The 18,087-nt window shown below is 39.1% G+C and overlaps 2 protein-coding genes across 2 annotated transcripts in view; both read right to left on the minus strand.

The window, feature by feature from the left end:
* LOC735365 (KN motif and ankyrin repeat domain-containing protein 1-like) overlaps positions 1-10,596 on the minus strand; it is a 96,046-nt gene extending 85,450 nt beyond the window's left edge. Inside the window, exon 1 of the mRNA XM_063802972.1 lies at positions 10,469-10,596. The gene's annotated coding sequence lies outside the window, so the exon portion shown is untranslated. The remainder of the gene's footprint in view (positions 1-10,468) is intronic.
* Positions 10,597-13,890: 3,294 nt separating this feature from the next.
* Positions 13,891-18,087, minus strand: part of LOC112207866 (phosphoglucomutase-like protein 5) — a 36,513-nt gene continuing 32,316 nt past the window's right edge. The window contains exons 5-6 of the mRNA XM_054674975.2: positions 14,675-14,865; positions 13,891-14,049 (exon numbers count right to left, since the gene is read on the minus strand). Coding sequence (XP_054530950.2) covers positions 13,891-14,049; positions 14,675-14,865 — 350 coding nt within the window. The remainder of the gene's footprint in view (positions 14,050-14,674; positions 14,866-18,087) is intronic.

Raw genomic sequence — 18,087 nt, forward strand, 5'->3', positions numbered from 1 at the left:
TTGGACTTCTCAGCCTCCATAACTGTAAGAAATGAATTCCTTTTCTTCATAAATTACCAAGTTTCAGGTATTCTGTTATAAGAAACCAAAAATAGACTAAGACACCCTGGGAAGTTAGGTAAACAGCCCAAGGTCATAAAGTCAGAAGGCAGAGGAGTTAGAATTCAACCCCAGGTAGTCTGAATGCAGAGGCCAATAAAGGTCAGCGAGTTCCATGTCCCACTTCGTACATGAGCTCATTTGAGTACACTGGCAGACATAAATGCTTGCTTTTCTTAAACTACATTCCCTGTCTCTCCCTCCCACCCCAAAATATAGGTAGTAGAATCTGTGTGAGACAATCTTTATGAACAATGTCATCATGATATTAAAACACTCCCCAGCTCTATCCTTGAGATTCACGCTGAAGCCACGGACCTCCCTGAATCTAGCAGAACACCTTACACAGAGAATATTAACACATTTTGTTGGCACTGAAGTTTGCTAAAGGAAAAGGGAACATGGAAGGGAAGATGAGCTCCATCAGGGATATCCAGTACCATGCAGTGTGCTTGGCACACAAAAGGGGCTAAAAAAGGTTTTTTGGAAAAAGGAAATGTGAGAGGTAGGCAAGGTGGGGAGGAAGGGAAGATAAGAAAAGAAGGAAGGAAGGAGGGAGAAGGGAAGGAGAAGGGAAGGATAAGCGAAGGGAAGGAGGGAGGAATAGAGATGGAGGGAAAGGGTGGGAAGAAGGAAGAAAGGGATAAAGAGGAGAGGATGAGAAAGAAGGACAAATGACTACCTGAGCACATGCAAAGGTCAGAGGCAAGAACCACTGTTCCAATTTGAATACCACTGTCAGTTATTAGTGAGTCTCAGAGTATTTGCAGGGGTAGGAGGAGGTAAGAAGAAGGTCCCGAATTCCCCCTCCAGAACTGCACCCCAATGGACTCACCTAGATCATACCCCTTTGCCATCAATTGGGTCCTAATTACTGCAGTTACTCTTTCTGGAAGGAAAAAAGAAAGATCTTGCTTTGGAGGACAAATATATCCATTCTTAGTCATTTAGTTTGGGAAGGAATGACCATCCTCCTAGCTCTACCTAATGAGGGGAAGGAGGCTTAAGACTGTCAGTCTATCCCATCGTCTATAGCCCCAGAGAATCAATGAGTCAGAGAAAGTACAAACCCCAACCAAAGTCAAGACTTGAGTTGATGTTTTCAGTTTCTTCTTGGAAAGAAAAGCTTTGTCTTCCATCTTCATAGACAAGCTGGTGTAAGAGCATGGGGTCTAGAAATCCTGCAGACACTTGCTATCTGGACCAGACAGTCAGAGGTTCAGAGCCTAGGGATAAGAGTGATACCATCTAAGGCAAAGCAGACAAGAGGGAATACCAGGTCAAATGGTAGTATCACGTGAGCTGCTGGATCACGGTTCACCTGAGGCCAATCTACTTCAGTTATGTGGGCCAACACATTCCTTTTGCTATTTAGGCCCCATTTCAGCTAGTTTTCTCTAATTTGCTGCACAAAGATCCCAAGTGATATGATCTCTCTGTGAGTCCTGGTGGATCTTGCATTCTTAAATACAGGCATCAACTTACAAGGAGTTTTCCCTCATGCCAGAATATAAACCACCAATGCCATCAGGGACTCTAAAAGAACTTGGAACTCCAAATGACAAATTTAATCGTCAGGCAGCAACTTGATCAGAGATGAGATGACTGGATTCCCAGGTCTGGATTCCGCCCTCACCTGTGTAGGGCATAAAGATAGGGCTGACAAGATTTGTTTTCATTTTTTCCTAGGCTCGGGCATCTCATATCCAACTGCTAACACATTATTTACTAGAGGATCTCATTGTACTTAATCGATATCTTTTATGTTTCTGGTCATCAGTGTTGTCTATCTCAGATTTAAAACTTAGGCTGGGTGCAGTAGCTCACACCTCTAATCCCAGCACTTTGGGAGGCCAAGGTGGGTGGATCACTTGAGGCCAGGAGTTAAAAACCAGCCTGGCCAACATGGCAAAACCCTGTCTCTAGTAAAAATACAAAAAAATTAGCCAGGCATTTTGTCACATGCCTGTAATCCCAGCTACTCGGGAGGCTGAGGCATGAGAATTGCTTGAACCTAGGAGGCAGAGGTTGCAGTGAGCCGAGACTGCACCACTGCACTCCAGCCTGGGCAACACAGCAAGACTTCATCTCCAAAACAAAACAAAACAAAACAAAACAAAACAACCTCTAGAAGGAATCATACCTGCTTAACCCACTTTACCCAGAATATAAGGGAGAAAAGCTGCTGAAGCCTAATAAATACTTTTTAATGCAGCTGCTGCTGATGATCTTCAAGCAGATCCTGAGGCAAAGATGTAAATTTCCAACCTTACCTTGAACTACGGTCAACATTTTCCTGGAAGTCTTAAGTTAAAGCCAGGACTGCTTCTTTCAGAGTTTTACTAAACAGTAGTGATATTCAACGTCAAAATTACAGACGTATGGGGTTGAAATTAATTCTGCTTATCTGATGTTATCTACCACCTTGGGGGTAATACATGTCTCTCTCCCTACCCCCACCCCTACCCCCACACCAACCCACACGAATGACTTTCACTCGGAGTATAATCAGAACTTTTCCTGCCCTCACAAATAAGGAATAGTGAAGAGATTATGAGGCTTGAGCCAGATAATCTGGTACCAATATTGACTAATTTATTCTGTGTGACCTTGGGCAATTATTTAACGTCTCATCATCATATTTTTCTGTAAATACAATGTCAATAATAGTGCCTGCCTCAAATACTTCTGAAGGTTTGTATGACAATCAAACAACATACTATATAACATAGTGGTCCCCAACCTTTTTGGCACCAGGGACCAGTTTCGTGGAAGACAATTTTTCCACAGACTGGGGGAGGGGGATGATTTGGGGATGATTCGAGAACATTCCATTTATTGTGCACTTTATTTCTATTATTATTACATTGTAATATATACTGAAATAATTATACAACACACCATAATGTAGAATCAGTGGGAGCCCTGAGCTTGTTTTCCTGAAACTAGATGGTTCCCATCTGGAGATGATGGGAGACAGTGACAGATCATCAGGCATTAGATTCTCATAAGGAGCATGCAACCTAGACTCCTCACATGCACAGTTCACAGTAGGATTTGCTCTCCTATGAGAATCTAATGCTGCCACCGATCTGACAGTAGGTGGCACTCATGCAGTAATGCTCACTCACCTGCTATGTGGCCTGGGGTTGGGGATCTCTGCTGTAATAGAGTTCACTTGTAAATAAAAATGCTTTCCTGAGCACACAAAACTTTCAGGCAGCATCTTGATTCACACTGCACATCTATCTTAGATACTATCTTTCCCTCAGCATGACAGGTAAAGTGAAATCAGTGATATTTAGCAAGCATTTAAGCAGTATTTCAATAGACCCAGCTCAACACTACCCTAGAAAGTTGAAGCTGAAATCCATTTTAAAACTTTTTTGGTGGGGAGAGCTACAAAATACATTTTGAAATATAAAGCACACACAAGAACTGCAATGCTCTTTCACTCCAGAAGTACCTTCAGGCCTAAGATGACTTAACATTATCCTCCTTCATTTTAAAACGTTGTCAAGCACCAAACTTCTCTGGTGGCTTGACAGAGCATATGATTGAGAGTTAGGCCGGGCTAAACTACCTTCCTTATATCTTTTATATCACCAGTAAATTTGACTAATGACTGATATCTGAGAACCTCCAACTCTGTAAGTTATGTCTTTTCCAAAGACAAGATTGCAGGCCATATATTTATGTCCTGGTTCAAACAAAAAGGAAAGCAGTAAACAGTGATTCCAGAGACAATTCAACTCACCGGAACCTAACCAATGTTTACTGGTGGTCTAGTAAATACAAACCTCTATGCTGGGAACTAGAGTCATTCAAAGAGAGCAATGATTCTTGCCCCTAGTCAGAAAAGAAGTTCCAAGAGAGATGCTTTGTTTTATTTTTAAATAAATAGAGTTTGATTATTTTTATCACCTTTATCAAGGTATAGTTTATATAAAATAAAATTCATTACTTCTTTTTTTTTTTTTTTTTTGAGAAGGAGTCTCACTCTGTCGCCCAGGCTGGAGTGCAGTGGCAGGATCTCAGCTCACTGCAAGCTCTGCCTCCCAGGTTTAAGCGATTCTCATGCTTCAGCCTCCCAAATAGCTGGGATTACAAGCCTGCGCCACCACACCCAGCTAATTTTTGCATTTTTAGTAGAGACAGGGGCTTCGCCATGTTAGCCAGGCTGGTCTTGAACTCCTGACCTCAAGTGATCCTCCTGCCTCAGCCTCCCAAAGTGCTGGGATTACAGGTGTGAGCCACTACGCCCAGCCAAAATTCATCACTTCTAAGTGTACAGTTTCATGAGCCTTGACAAATATATACACACACACACACACACACACACACACACACACACATATATATATATATATAGCTGTGTAACTACCACTGTAATCAAGATAGGGAACATTTTTATCAGCTCAAAACATATACCTCATGCCTCTTTGCAGTAATCAATGGGATTGATTTTTAAATTGAATAAATATTTTAAGTCACAAGGAATAAAAGAGAGAGGTTATTTAACCAAATGTAGCCTCGGAAGACCAAAATTGAGATTACAAAGGCAGGCCATGAAGTTAATGTTCCCGTTGGAGAACAACAGCACACCACATGTTCGAGACTGGGTGGCACTGAGACTGGATGGCATTGAAACCCCAGTTTAAAGTAGCCTTGAATCCCTAATCAGACAGGGCGATTCTAAGGAGCTTCTTTCAGTATTGGATCCATCCACCACTGGTCAAAGTGACTTGTTTAGACCAAGAAGGGCCACATCGGTGGGAGGGCTGAAAATAGGCTGCTGGACACCCTAAATAATGACAATGCCCTTCCCGAGACAGAATCTGAGTATCAAAGAGTCCTCACAAATACAGCAGATAAAAGAGAGCTGACTTCCAAAAAAGGTTCGTCTTTCAGTTCTCATGGGAGAGTGATGACGACTATATATTTTAGCACTTGGGTTACTTAACATTCATCTAAGTGTTTTTCTGACTAACTCAGATAGCAGAAACCCAAGATGGGTCAGAAAAATTGAATAAAAGATGATGCATCCAGCATTTCCAAGAGGATTTAGCCACTATCTCTAAATCTCCTACAGTTTATACTCTTGAGTGTTAACAATTTATTCCTCTCACTCTAGCCAGTTAATACATAAATGCTTTTTACTACCTACAGGCCTGAGTTCACTTTCCCATTAGACACCAACTCTTAGAAACACACAATTACAGACTTGAACCAGTCTCAGCATCCTTTCCAGTAGGTCAACACACAAACCATAAAGGAAGGCCACCTTATGCATCTTGTAAATGCCTTGGTAGTGAATCCAGTCCTCATTCAATTTGCCAGGGCAGGGAATAAACAACCTTGCGCTTAAGTTCAGGCTGTGGGGAGTTTTTCATTATCGACTAGGAAATAACTACAATGCAGTTGCTTCCTTTCATCTCACATTGATTAAGCTGTATTTGCTAAGAGCGTCAGTACCCACATATCATTACTAAAAATCCAACTCATTACAAACTCACCTAAATGTAAATGAAAACCACAAATCAGGCATAGTTTTATTATATCCAAAGGAGATTGGGTCATTATGCACCATTCATTTTCTTCTTATTAGTCAGGTATATTTTCCTTTGCAATCAACAGATAGTATCACCAGATGTCTCTCTGTACCAACGTCAAAAGAAGCATGTTGATAGCTCATAGTAGTTAACTTTTTGAAATATCTGTTGGGGTGGAGGGAACATGGTATCAAAGGACTTACTGAGAAGGGGATGCTTGACTCAAGCCATAAAAGATAAAGAAGAACAAAGTGGAATGAGGTGGGGCAAAGGGAATACATTTCAGGGACAGAAGTGCATGCAAAGGCACAGAAATGTGAGGGCATCGAATTTGGGGAACTGTAAGCAGCATGACATGTTTAGAGTGTAGGATAAGAATGTCTGCAGGAGTGAAGTATTCATAATCAGGAGATTATGCATGTTCTATAATCAGGAGATTATGCATGTTCTATAATCGGGAGATTATGCATGTTGTATAATCAGGAGACGGAATCTCCTGCAGGCATTCAAAGCCCACCAGCCCATTTTAAACAAGGGAAGAAAATGCACGACTTTCTGCTTTAGAACAACTGCCCTTGGGACAGTACAGAAGAGGAAATGAAGAACAGGAAGTCTAGAGGAAGTGGGAACAGTTTATTGACTATTACAATAGTCCAAGCAAAAGATAATGAGAACGTAAAGTAGGAAAGGAAAAGTAGGAATGGAGAAGAAATAACGATTTAAAAACATTTAAGGGATCCTTCTAACAAAACCCAGTGATTAGTGGTACATCTGGAATGAGGGATTATTCCAAGGTTTATTATTTAGATAATAGGTGACTCATGCAGAGACTAAACACAGGAAAAACAATTTTCAGGAAAAATTAGAAAAGTTGCTATTTATACATGTTAAATTTGAGTTGTCTATAACAGATCTGTCTACTGATATCAATTTGGCTATCGAACTCAGGAGTAAAATTTTGTCTAAAGGTAAAAGATGAAAATTAGAAGTGCCTAAAACTGACAAAGGTTCTAGTATCTAGATCATCCAAGGAACTTCTGCAAATTCATCAGACTAAAAAGAAGAACCCTAAATAGAAAAAAAAAAATGGTCAAAGGACAGGAATAGGCAATTAATAGAAAAGGAAACTCCCAAATTTCTCAAGCATATGAAGAGATGCTTAAACTCATTAGTAATGTGAGACATGAAAAATTAAAATTGCAATGGTATGTTACTCTCTATCTAGTCTACTGGATAAAAATTAGAAAGTTAGACAACATGAAGTGTTGGCCTGGATTTGAAGATGCAGGAACTTAGAGACTGGTTGGAGAAGCAGGCAAGAGATGGGCATTCTGGAGTGCAATCTGACAGTATTTGGTTAAAATTGACTAAATTAAGTATAGACACCCCCTCTGGCCCAATAATTCTGCTTCTGAATACATGTGTTGAAGAGATTCTCACACATATCCACAGGGTGCCTGTGCAGCAGTATTCACTGTGATAGGAAGTGAGAAGCAGTCAGAGTGTTCATTGCTGAGGGAATCAAGGGCAAAATATCATGGATGCACTCATGGACAAATAAGCAGCAGTTTGAAGCAACACCCTAGATGGATGTACAGCCATCAAGAGGATCTTAAAGTGTGGTCTTTAGTGGAAAAAAAGGTAAGAAATCAAATACAATCTCTTATATAGTACTAGTCATATTAAGTAAAAATATATGCAAAAAATATATACACAAAACCCAATAAACACATTTTTTGTGGTTGTCTATGGTGGGGCAGTCAAACAGACAGAAAAGAAATGCATTATCATTTTTAAAGTAATAAGAAATGAGCCTTCAATCAGACCAATTATTAAAGGATTGTTCAAGGATGAGTATGATTAACTCGACTCTCTATGCCTGAAGTCCAAAAAAGAGGGAAGAGGGTGAGACTAGGAGATAAGCAAGTAGAAATAAGCAAAAAGATGGGCCATTGTGCCATTTATGCTGGTGGCTTTTTGTCCCCTTCTACCCCAAAATCCCCACTTCATCAAATGCCCTGTTCTCTTCCCCAGGAGGCGGAACTCCATAGGCTGCCCTCTGGCTTCCAGTGCGGTTTGGTTATAGGAGGCACCAGCAGGAGGTTGGAGGGTGAGAAGAGACAAGTTGGGGCATTTCTCCCCCCCTGCCAAGTTCAGCTCTTGTCTGACCACCCACTTTTCACAACTCCAGACCTCACTAGGCTGTGGTCACCCTGACCTCTCCCCTGGACCCTTCTTAGTCCTAGTGGTGTTAACAGCTTCCTGCTATTGCTGATGCTAAGCTACCTCCCCATTCCTTCTTGTGTTTTTTGGTTTCCTTAACCTCATCCGTTCCTTAGACCAGGTTATTAAGTTACAATTACTAAATTCTCTTTAGTAAGACCTTTTTGAGGGTGCCATCTCTTTCCTGCCTTGATCCTAACTGAATCAGCTATACAGAGTTTCAGGGCAATAACTTACAGGATAAAGGGCTTTCTTCTTTTTTCTTTTATGTTAATATAGGTTACATTTGAACATATTTATCTGCTAAAGCAAAATAATTCCCATCATTCTATAGCAGAAGCAATGTATGGGAGACTGAGTAATTACATATGAGCTCACATCACTATCTCTTCCACCACTGTCATCCATCATGACTGATCTGGGAGATGAAACAGCACAGATCTAAAGGATGTGGTAAGAATCGAGATCACCAGAGATCAGTAGATACTTGCATACTTGCAGGATTAACACTGTCTGGATTCCAACGATCAGCTAAGTATGTTCAAGATAAAGCTATAGTACATATTTTAGATTGGGGATTGGCAACAAATAGCTGTAGACTACCTTCTGAGGAATAAGTGTTTTCACATGTGTGGGTGTCATTTCTAATCCCAGCATCACAGTCAGGTCCAGATACCTGTTTCTGATCTTTGGTCCTATGCCTAATCTCCTCCAAGAGTCCTTCCCTGGATCTCCTATCTAAGCAAGATGCTCGATGCCCACCAATGAGTACTGCACCAAGTTCATTTCCACTAGCCTGTGTTACAATTTGTGTTTCTGTATGTTTCCCTTACTTGTTATTCTTTGTCTTCCCCATTAGACTGAAAGCACCACCACGGGGACCATGCCTAGGACATAGGAGGTCCTTAATAAATATTTCTTGAGTGGATAAATGGTGAACCATAGGGGTGGCATAAGAGCAAATAGAGGGTAGATGAGTACTAATCCATTCACCACCCTGTTTATGGGTGGTGGACCTTGGATGGCCTTTTTCATAGTCAAAACATAGTTTTTAGATCTGGCTTCTTGGGATGTATGCAAGGATGCTAGCCGTGTTTGAGACTGTAAATATGTCTAGTGAATAGGGCTTCAGGCTGTGTGTGTTTGCCTTGTTTTGCACAGAATTCGGCACAGCCCCAAGCACAGATGGGTGCTTCATAAATACTGTTGAAGGATGATGACACAAAGGATTATTTAATACCTCTACATGGGGTGGAGACGGACCTCAGGCCACAAACATACTTTCAATGTGTTTTACTTCTGAAATCATTTGAACCAAAATGTTTCAGCAACACAGATTCATCTGCAACCACAAATCAGACACATTTAGAATGACAAAGCCCCAAAAGAATGCCATTTTCAAGGCTGAAACTGTATTATTCTGGGCTAAATTGAATCCTTGTTTTAGTGACACTGTAAGAGTAGAAATTAAAGACACTGAAAATCTTCCCTTGGGGAACCACAATTATCTGTGAACAATGAAAGTTTGTCTGAATAATTCATCAGCCTCAAGGGTACAGGCCTCCCCTTATTCTGGAATCCCAGGAGTTTAGGCAAGTGTGTCATTTAATGGGTCTCAACTGTGTCCTCAGTTGTTATTATTCCAGGGCCTGGCATTTATGGGCACATTCCTATAATTTTACTAATTAAAAAAATAAGCTATATGGGAAACCACTGTCAAGGTCAAAATTTTGAAGCTGCATTGATTTTACCCAGGAAAAAAGAAGCTTATGAAGTGTCCATCATGAGAATCCACCTGGGACCTACACAACAGATCAAATACCCAGAACAAATCACTACGTCAGAGCCCCACAGAATTCTGATTCCCAACCAGCAAGCATGAATAATCCTTTTAAATGGTCACTTACATATCAGAACAGGTCCTTTGTGAAATTTCTAAGCAAGGCCTCTGGTTTCTGACTGAAACAGAGATTTATTGAGAAGGAGGGGTATAAAGTGAAATCAAGAACTGCTGGGAAATTTCCACAAGAAACAAGGACAAATGGTTTTTGTTGTCAGAGTAAAACCAGCCTCACCTAGCCATGGTTTGGAAAGTTATTTGCTAGCACACAGGGGACAATATTCTCAGCTGGTTTATCAGGGACCCTTTTGATCCAATTATAGTTATTGGGCAGATACAGTAGTACCCTATTATCAGAAGACCTAGTTTCAAATCCTGAGTCAATTTCTAATTCACTGTGTGACCTTGTACAAGTCACTTAAGCTCTCTGATCATTGGTTCAACATCTTTAATATGAGGAGAGTAATGCCTATCTCAATTACCTCATAAAATTATTGCAAAGATCAAGTGAGTTGATATGTTACAAATTATTTCTAAATTATAAGATTCTGTATAAGTGGAAGGGTTAAATATACTCCCATATTATTAAATACCCTACATATCACTCAGGATCCTATATGACTCTGAGTTCTCAATTTCTAGAAATGGTCCCATTTTTGCTTTGTTCCCTACAATTCTACGGAGTCTTTTTTTTTTTTTTTTTAAAGGAAGGGTGTAGGCAAATGTAAATGGGAGAAAACATGGAATCACATACCACTCTTTGGTGCTGCTAGGCAAGAATTTTAAACTGAGTTTAGTTCACCATCGTGGACTTAAGGTCCATATCACCTCAGGGAGACAAGTAGAGTGGGAGACATCCAAAAGGTAGGTGATTCTTCTCCCCTGTAGTGAAGAATACAAGGTCAATTTACAAAAAAGCACCAGCAGCAAATAATTGGAAAATTAAATTCATAAAACATTTATAATAGCATCAAAATACTCAGAAATAAATTTAACAAAAATTGTATAAGATCTCTACATTTAAAATTTTGAAATACATGTAAGAGAAATTAAAGAAAACCTAAATAGAGAGATATACCACATTCATGGATTGGAAGATTCAAGATTATTAAAATACTATTCTCCCCAAATGGCTCTATAGATTCAACATAATCCCAATCAAAATCCCAGTAGGCTTTGGTAGAAATTGAGATGTTGGTTCTAAAATGAAATAAAATGCAGAGGACCTAGAATATATAATTTCCCTTTAATTTGACAAAGAAGAAAAACATGTTGGGAAGCTCACCTAATTTCAGTGTAATATTTACATACGAATCAACAAATGGATCAGTGGTATAGAATAGAGAATCCTGAAATAGATCTACATATATATGGTCAACAGATTTTTAATAATGGTGCCAAGGCTATTCAGGGGAAAGAAAATTCTTTTTTAAAAATGGGATTGGAAAAACTGGATAAGGGAAATAAGTGAACCTCGACCCCTACCTTATACCGTGCTCAAAAATTAATTCAAAATCATTCTAGACATAAATGTAAAAGTTGAAACTGCAATGACTCTAGAAGAAAATATAGAGAAAATATCTCTCTGACCTTGGAGGAAGCAAAAATTTCTTGTAGTTGACAAAGACATATATAATAATCATATAATCCATTAATTATAAGAAAAATAAACTAGACTTCATCAAAATTTAAAACTTCTGCTCATCAAAAGATACTAATAAGAAGATTAAAAGTAGCCAGGTTCAGTGGCTCATGCCCATAATCCCAGCACTTTGGGAGGCTGAAGCAGGGGGATCACTTGAGGCCAGGAGTTTGAGACCAGCCTAGGCAACATAGCAAGATCTCATTTCTACAAAAAATGTTTTTAAAATTAACTGGGTATGATGGCGCATGTGTAGTCCTAGCTACTCAGGAGGCTGAGTTGGGAGGATTGCTTGAGCCCAGCAGTTGAAGGTTACAGTGAACTATGATCGTACCACTGCACTCCAGCCTGGGCAACAGAGTGAGACCCTTTCTCTAAAATAAACAAATAAATAATTTTTATGTCATCTGAAACTAAGATCATACTGAAATTTTCCCTCAGTGTCTCCAGAATGTCTTTTTTGAATGGTTTGCCCAATGTAGTATCTCATTTAGAACCACGTGTTATGGCCCTTCAGTATTTTTGTTGTTGTTGTTGTTGAGACAGAGTTTCACTCTTGTTCTCTTGTTGCCCAGGCTGGAGTGCAATGGCATGGTATTGGCTCACTGCAACCTCTGTCTCCTGGGTTCAAGCGATTTTCCTGCCTCAGCCTCCCAAGTAGCTGGGATTACAGGCGTGCATCATCACACCTAGCTAATTTGTCCCATAGAATCTCATCTTCTGGATTTCGTGGCTATTTTTTCATGGTGTTGATTCATTCATAAGGTAAAATTTATATACAGTGAAATGCATCTTATGGGTACAATTCAATGAGTTTTGAAAAGTGTGCACATCCATGTAACCACCACCCAGATTAAGACACAGAACATTCCCGTCACCTCAGAATGTTTCCCAGTGCCTTCTTCCTACCCCTCATACAGTAAAATTGTAATAATTTCTATTGCCACATATATGTTTACCTGTTCTGAAACTTCACAGAAATGGAATTATATATTATGTATTTGTTTGTTACTGGCTTTTTATCATTTAATTTTTTTTTATTCATCCACACCCACTGCATGTGTCAGAATTTCATTCCTTGTTATTGTGTAGTATACGAATATATAAATATATCACAATTTATTTTTGCAATCTCCTGTTGATGGACATTTGTATTGTTTCCAGTTATTAGCTATTATGAATCATGCAACTATGTATATTACTACACAGGTCTTTTCTGGACACATCTCCATTATTTTTGGGTAAATATTTAGGAATGGAATGTTGGTCAGCTGTAGGCTCCATTTTACAGGAAACTGCCAAACTGTCTTCCATTCTACACTTTTGTTTGCAATGTATGAAAGTTCTAGTTGCTTCCTATTCTAATCAACATTTGGTGTGGGACTACAGGAACATGCCACTACACCTGGTTGATTAAAGAAAATTTTTTGTAGAGACAGGGTTTTGCTCTATTGCCCAGGCTGGTCTTGAATTCCTGGCCTCAAGTGATCCTCCCACCTCAGCCACTCAAAGCTCTAGGATTACAGATGTGAGTCGCCATGCCCGGCCAAAATTTATTAATTGGTAGTTGGCAATTGTTGATGGAAAAGAAAAAGCAGGTTACAAGCAATGTACTTTTTGATGTCTTTGGTATTATCACAGGCAAATAAATTATATATGTATATATATTATGTATATTATATTATGTATTTTAATTATATGTGTATAACGTATATGTATAGAAAGAGATACAGTAAGGAATATAAGTTTTTCTATTAACATAGGTAACCCAAGGTAGGGGATATGATGTTTACATTCTCTTATTTGTGTTTTCTAACTTTCCACCAGGCACATACACTGTTTCTATAATAACACGTGCTGGTTGAAAGTGTCAGACTCTGAAATTCAATGTTTTATAATATAGGGTGATAGACAAGAGGAATGGACAGAGCAAGAAGAATGAAACCTAATAGGGTTAGTTAGAGCCCTACTGAGTGAACCTCTTGTTGGGTATTTTCCATGCACTGTCTCGTTTCATTCTTACAATAAACCTATGAAGTATCATTTTTCTATTTGTACAGCGCTAATAAGGCTATAAGTTAGCATTTGAACATAATATAATCTGACCTCAAAACCCATGCTTTTTTCCCCTCACTTATACATACATACTTTCAGGTTAATAAGTTCTGTTGCTAAACATTTATGTAGTATTTACTATGTACCAGGCACCATGTTAAATGTTCTACATGAAGCACCTCATTTGTACTTCATGACAATCCATATAAAGATATCACTATTATTATCCACATTTTACAGATAAGAAAACTGAGGCACAGAGACTAAATAAGTCTAAATTCCCACAACTAGTAAGTGGCAGAACCAAGAATTAAGCTCAGGCCACCTGATTCTCCAGCTTCTACCCAGTACACTATACCGTGTTCCCATGCTTTCAACGCATTCCCAAATGGAGCAGGGGAGAATAAGCGCCAGCAACCAACAAAGGAGACATCGACGCCAAAGGTCTACCATAAAGTTTTTCACGGTGACATCCTTGCTTACCTGTCCAGGGCCATGCTGGTTGGCATACTCCTCCCAAACCCGCGGACCCTCATCTGACGGAAACATGGAATGCAAGAGAGGTTGGCAGCAATGATGGCCAGGGAGTCAGAAGGGCTCACAAAGAAGCCATTTTGGCCTAGGATCATATAACAGTCCTGTAGGAAGGAATGCGTAAAAATGATTGGACAGAAGCATCTGCTAGCAGCCCATTCCCATAATCATCACAATCCACTTTACTGCCATCTTATATTTAACAATCTAACAACTTGAATGAGGCCAAAGAGAACATGGGAAACATTCTTCGAAATCTCTGAGTACCAAGGGCCCAGAATCTTGACACACCAGGAATATGTTCCACCTGTTGAAATGTGGCTCAAGCTTTAGAAGCCCCCAAATACCTAATTCTTTCTTTCTCCCAAACATAATAGAGAACACTGCTTCTTGCAGAAATAGCTGATTTCTTAACTTGGTGCTTTCAACAACACCAAGCTCAGGCCACCTGATAAATAAAGATTTATTGAATAAATAAAGATTTATTGAAAAATATATATTTTTAAATAAACAACCTTTGTATGCCATAATGTAAATCTGGAACTAAGAAAAGTAATCACTATTTAATTGCAATACTTAGTCATTAAACAGAAGGGCAGATGCAGAGCCAGTTAGGGCACACATGTCCCATACATGTTAGCTCCAGATGTGTTCATTAATTCTCTGCTTTCCAGTGCATGGCTCATTATATGATCAAAGGGTCAGCAGACAGAGAGCTTTCCTACTTACCCCATCAGCATCAAATGCAGCTCCAAATCCATATTCTCCTCCTTTCATTGCTTCCAGAAGAGTCGTTGCATATGTCAGGTTTCGGTCAGGGTGCTGCCCTCCAAAGTCTTCCAGGGGAACACAGTTTATTGCAGAATTGGCTGGGGCCCCCAGCTCATCACACAGAACTTTTCTCACATAAAGTCCCATAACTAAAAATAGATACACAGCAATATTAAATATTTGCAGAACCTTCTCCCCAGAGTATTTTGTTCTGAATAGTACAGGAAACACCATTTAATAACCCAGAAGAAAAATATAAATTTACAATCGTTTTAAAGATACAATATAGAACAATATTTGCTTGAACTACTATTTATTGAGCATCTACTATGTGCCAGTTACTGTGGTAGGAATACAGAAGATGTATTCAATCATCTAGTTACATACATTTTTTCACCTGAAATTTTTCTAAAAGGTTGCCAGAAAGAAATCAGCTACATAATAATGATTCACTGCCTGTTGCTTTTCATGTATTAAAAGCTTTAGCTGAATATATGCAAAAGCATTAAAGGGCTCTAGCAATGTTCTTTGTCTCTGCAATCATTTGGACTCTGCCAAGTATATAATTAAACACTATAAACCACTGAAGCATATAAAAACAAGCACATTTTACCAAAATACATGCCAAGGAATAGTATTTTCCAGTTCAATGAACATTATGGAGTATGCAATATGGAGCTGCTCTGCTAGGAAATGAAGAGATCATATTGAAGGGATGCAAAGCACATAGTTTCTACATTCCTGGGCTTGTAATCTAGTAGTGGGATGAGTCAAAGCTGCAAATGAATGACTGCAGTGGTAAGACTAAACAATGCACATTGATGAAATAATTATATCCAACGGCTTCAGAGAAGCAATAACCACACATAAGGCTTCAAGGAAGAAGCAGCATTTCTGGTGGAACTTGATGGAATAATATAAAGTTGGCAAGTGTTTGGGTTTGGAGTGGGAAGCCCATCTAAATTGAAGGAACATTATGAGCAAGGGAACAGAGCCTGAGGTAGAACATAAGGCACATTTGTGGAACAGCATGTAATCCTCCTAGCTGAAATATCTGAAAGATATTGCTTTCCACTTATTTTCCACCAATACAACACACAATCCTCCAATAGTGCACATCTCTTGATTCTGCCTGCCCAGCACACATTTCCTCTTCCTCTGGATACAGCATTTGGGATTTCTATTGGAGAAAAACTCCCTTCCCCATCTCAGTTCATGGGGTCTGGGTATGGCTAAATCCCACCTCCCCAAGGCTAAGGAGGTGACCTAGGTCTGCACAATCAGCGTCCTCCATCTTCCAGCCAGAGCAATTGATTCAAAGATGGACATACAGTATAAACCAGGCAATGAGGCTGAAACCCAGAAACATTGCTCATACTATTTGGAAAAAAAGCAAAGCTGTCTTCCCTGTAGGCCAGATAATGCTAAGGCAAGAACCTGAAAGTTCTTTTCCTGAGGAATATGATCAGCCCAACAAGAAAGAACAGAACAGCCTAGCCAGAAGCCCTTAGAGTAAGGCCCATGGAGAAGACCCACAGCAGGCTCAGAGCTCCCAGCAGATTTTTAGTGCCTCATTCTTAAATATGCCAGAAAGCCAAGGATCACCAAAATTTTGAGAAATGTATTTGAGATGAGGTGAAAATAAACAAAAAGAGAAACCTGGAGGAAACAAAAATTATACAGGGAGAAGAAAACTTTTTAAAATATATCAGTAATATCCTAATAGAGATTAACAAGATAGAGTAGAATGGCTAAAATGGAAAAGACTGACAGTACCAAGTATTGGTGAAGATACAGATAAACTGGAGCCCTCATGCACTGCCAGTGGTGCAAATGGAACAGGCATTTTGGAAAATGATTTGGCCATTTCTTATAAAGGGAAACATACATGTATCATGTGACTCAGCAATCCCATTCCTAGCTGTTTACCCAAGACAAATGAAAACATACAGACTTGTTCACAAATGTTCACAGTATCTTTCTTTACAATAGCCAACAACAAGAAGAAAAAGAAATCTAATTTTCATTAACCAGTGAATGGATAAACAAATGGTGGTATATCGACAACACAATAAAATTGTATTCAGCAGTAAAAGGAACAACTACTGATACATGCAACACCAAGAATGTATATCAAAATTATTATGCTGAGTGAAAGAAGCTTGAAGCAAAAGGTGACATATTGTATGCTTCCATTTATATAACTTTCTGGAAAATGCAAAACTATGGGAGCAGAAAGCAGATGAGTGGTTGCCAGGGGCTGGGGATAAGGGGAGAGGTTTGACTACAAAGGGCTGCAAAAAACTCTTTGGGGTGATGGAAATATTCAATCTTGATTGTGATAGTGGTTACATGACTGTAAATGTTCGTCAAATCTTATCAAACTGTATACCTACCAGGAGTGAGTTTCACTGTGTATAAATTATACCTCAGTAAACCTAAGTTTAAAAAGATATGGTATCCATGAAACATAACTAGGATGTGTTTTTACAAGAGAGAATCTTTGGAAAATACAAACAAAAGTTTTGGGAAATTAAAAATATAATGGTAGAACTAAAGGACTGGAAGATAAAGTCAAGGAAATTTCCCAGAAAGTAGAACAAAATAAAGAGATGAAAAACTGGGGAGGAGAAGGGGAAATAGAATAATTAAAGGATCGATTCAGTAGTAAAAATAACCAGAATGGTTACTAAATAGTAATTCAAAAACTTTTCCAGAATTAAAGGACACAAGTGTTCAGACTGAAAGGGTCCATCAGGTGTCCGATATAATAAAGATAGAGTCCCACACTAAGATCCATTATTGTAAAACAGAGGAACACTGAAGATAAGTCAAAGGTCCTAACAGCTTCCAGAGAAGAAAAAGGAAAGACAATGGATTAAAAATCAAAATAGCACTGGATTTCTCAAGTTTAATATAATAGCTATAACACAGTAGAGCAATGCCCTCAAACTTCTAAAGAAAAATAATATCCAACATAGATTTCCATATCAGTCAAATATTAATCAAGGGCAAGTGTAGAATAAAAGGCCTTTTCAGATACACAATACACAAAATATTTACCTACCATGAGCTTTCTCTCACTGAGCTCCTGGAGAATGTGTTCCTCCAAAATGTGCGAGTAAATCAAGGTGTCAGACAAAGAAACCAGGGGACAGGACATTTAACATAGGAGATGTGTAAAAAGAATTACTACCGTGGTGATAAAGGGAGATTTCATGATGACAGCATGCTCAGAGAGCAACCAGGGCAGAGTGGGGCAGATCAAAGTCTCCAGGAAAATGAAGTGAAGGAAGATTTAGACACTAGGGGAGAGCTTGAGGATTAAGAGTGGTAAACATACTTGATTAAAAGCAAGCAATGAGAAAACA

This window comes from Pan troglodytes, chromosome 21 (assembly GCF_028858775.2).
Source record: "Pan troglodytes isolate AG18354 chromosome 21, NHGRI_mPanTro3-v2.0_pri, whole genome shotgun sequence".
Taxonomy (NCBI): domain Eukaryota; kingdom Metazoa; phylum Chordata; class Mammalia; order Primates; family Hominidae; genus Pan; species Pan troglodytes.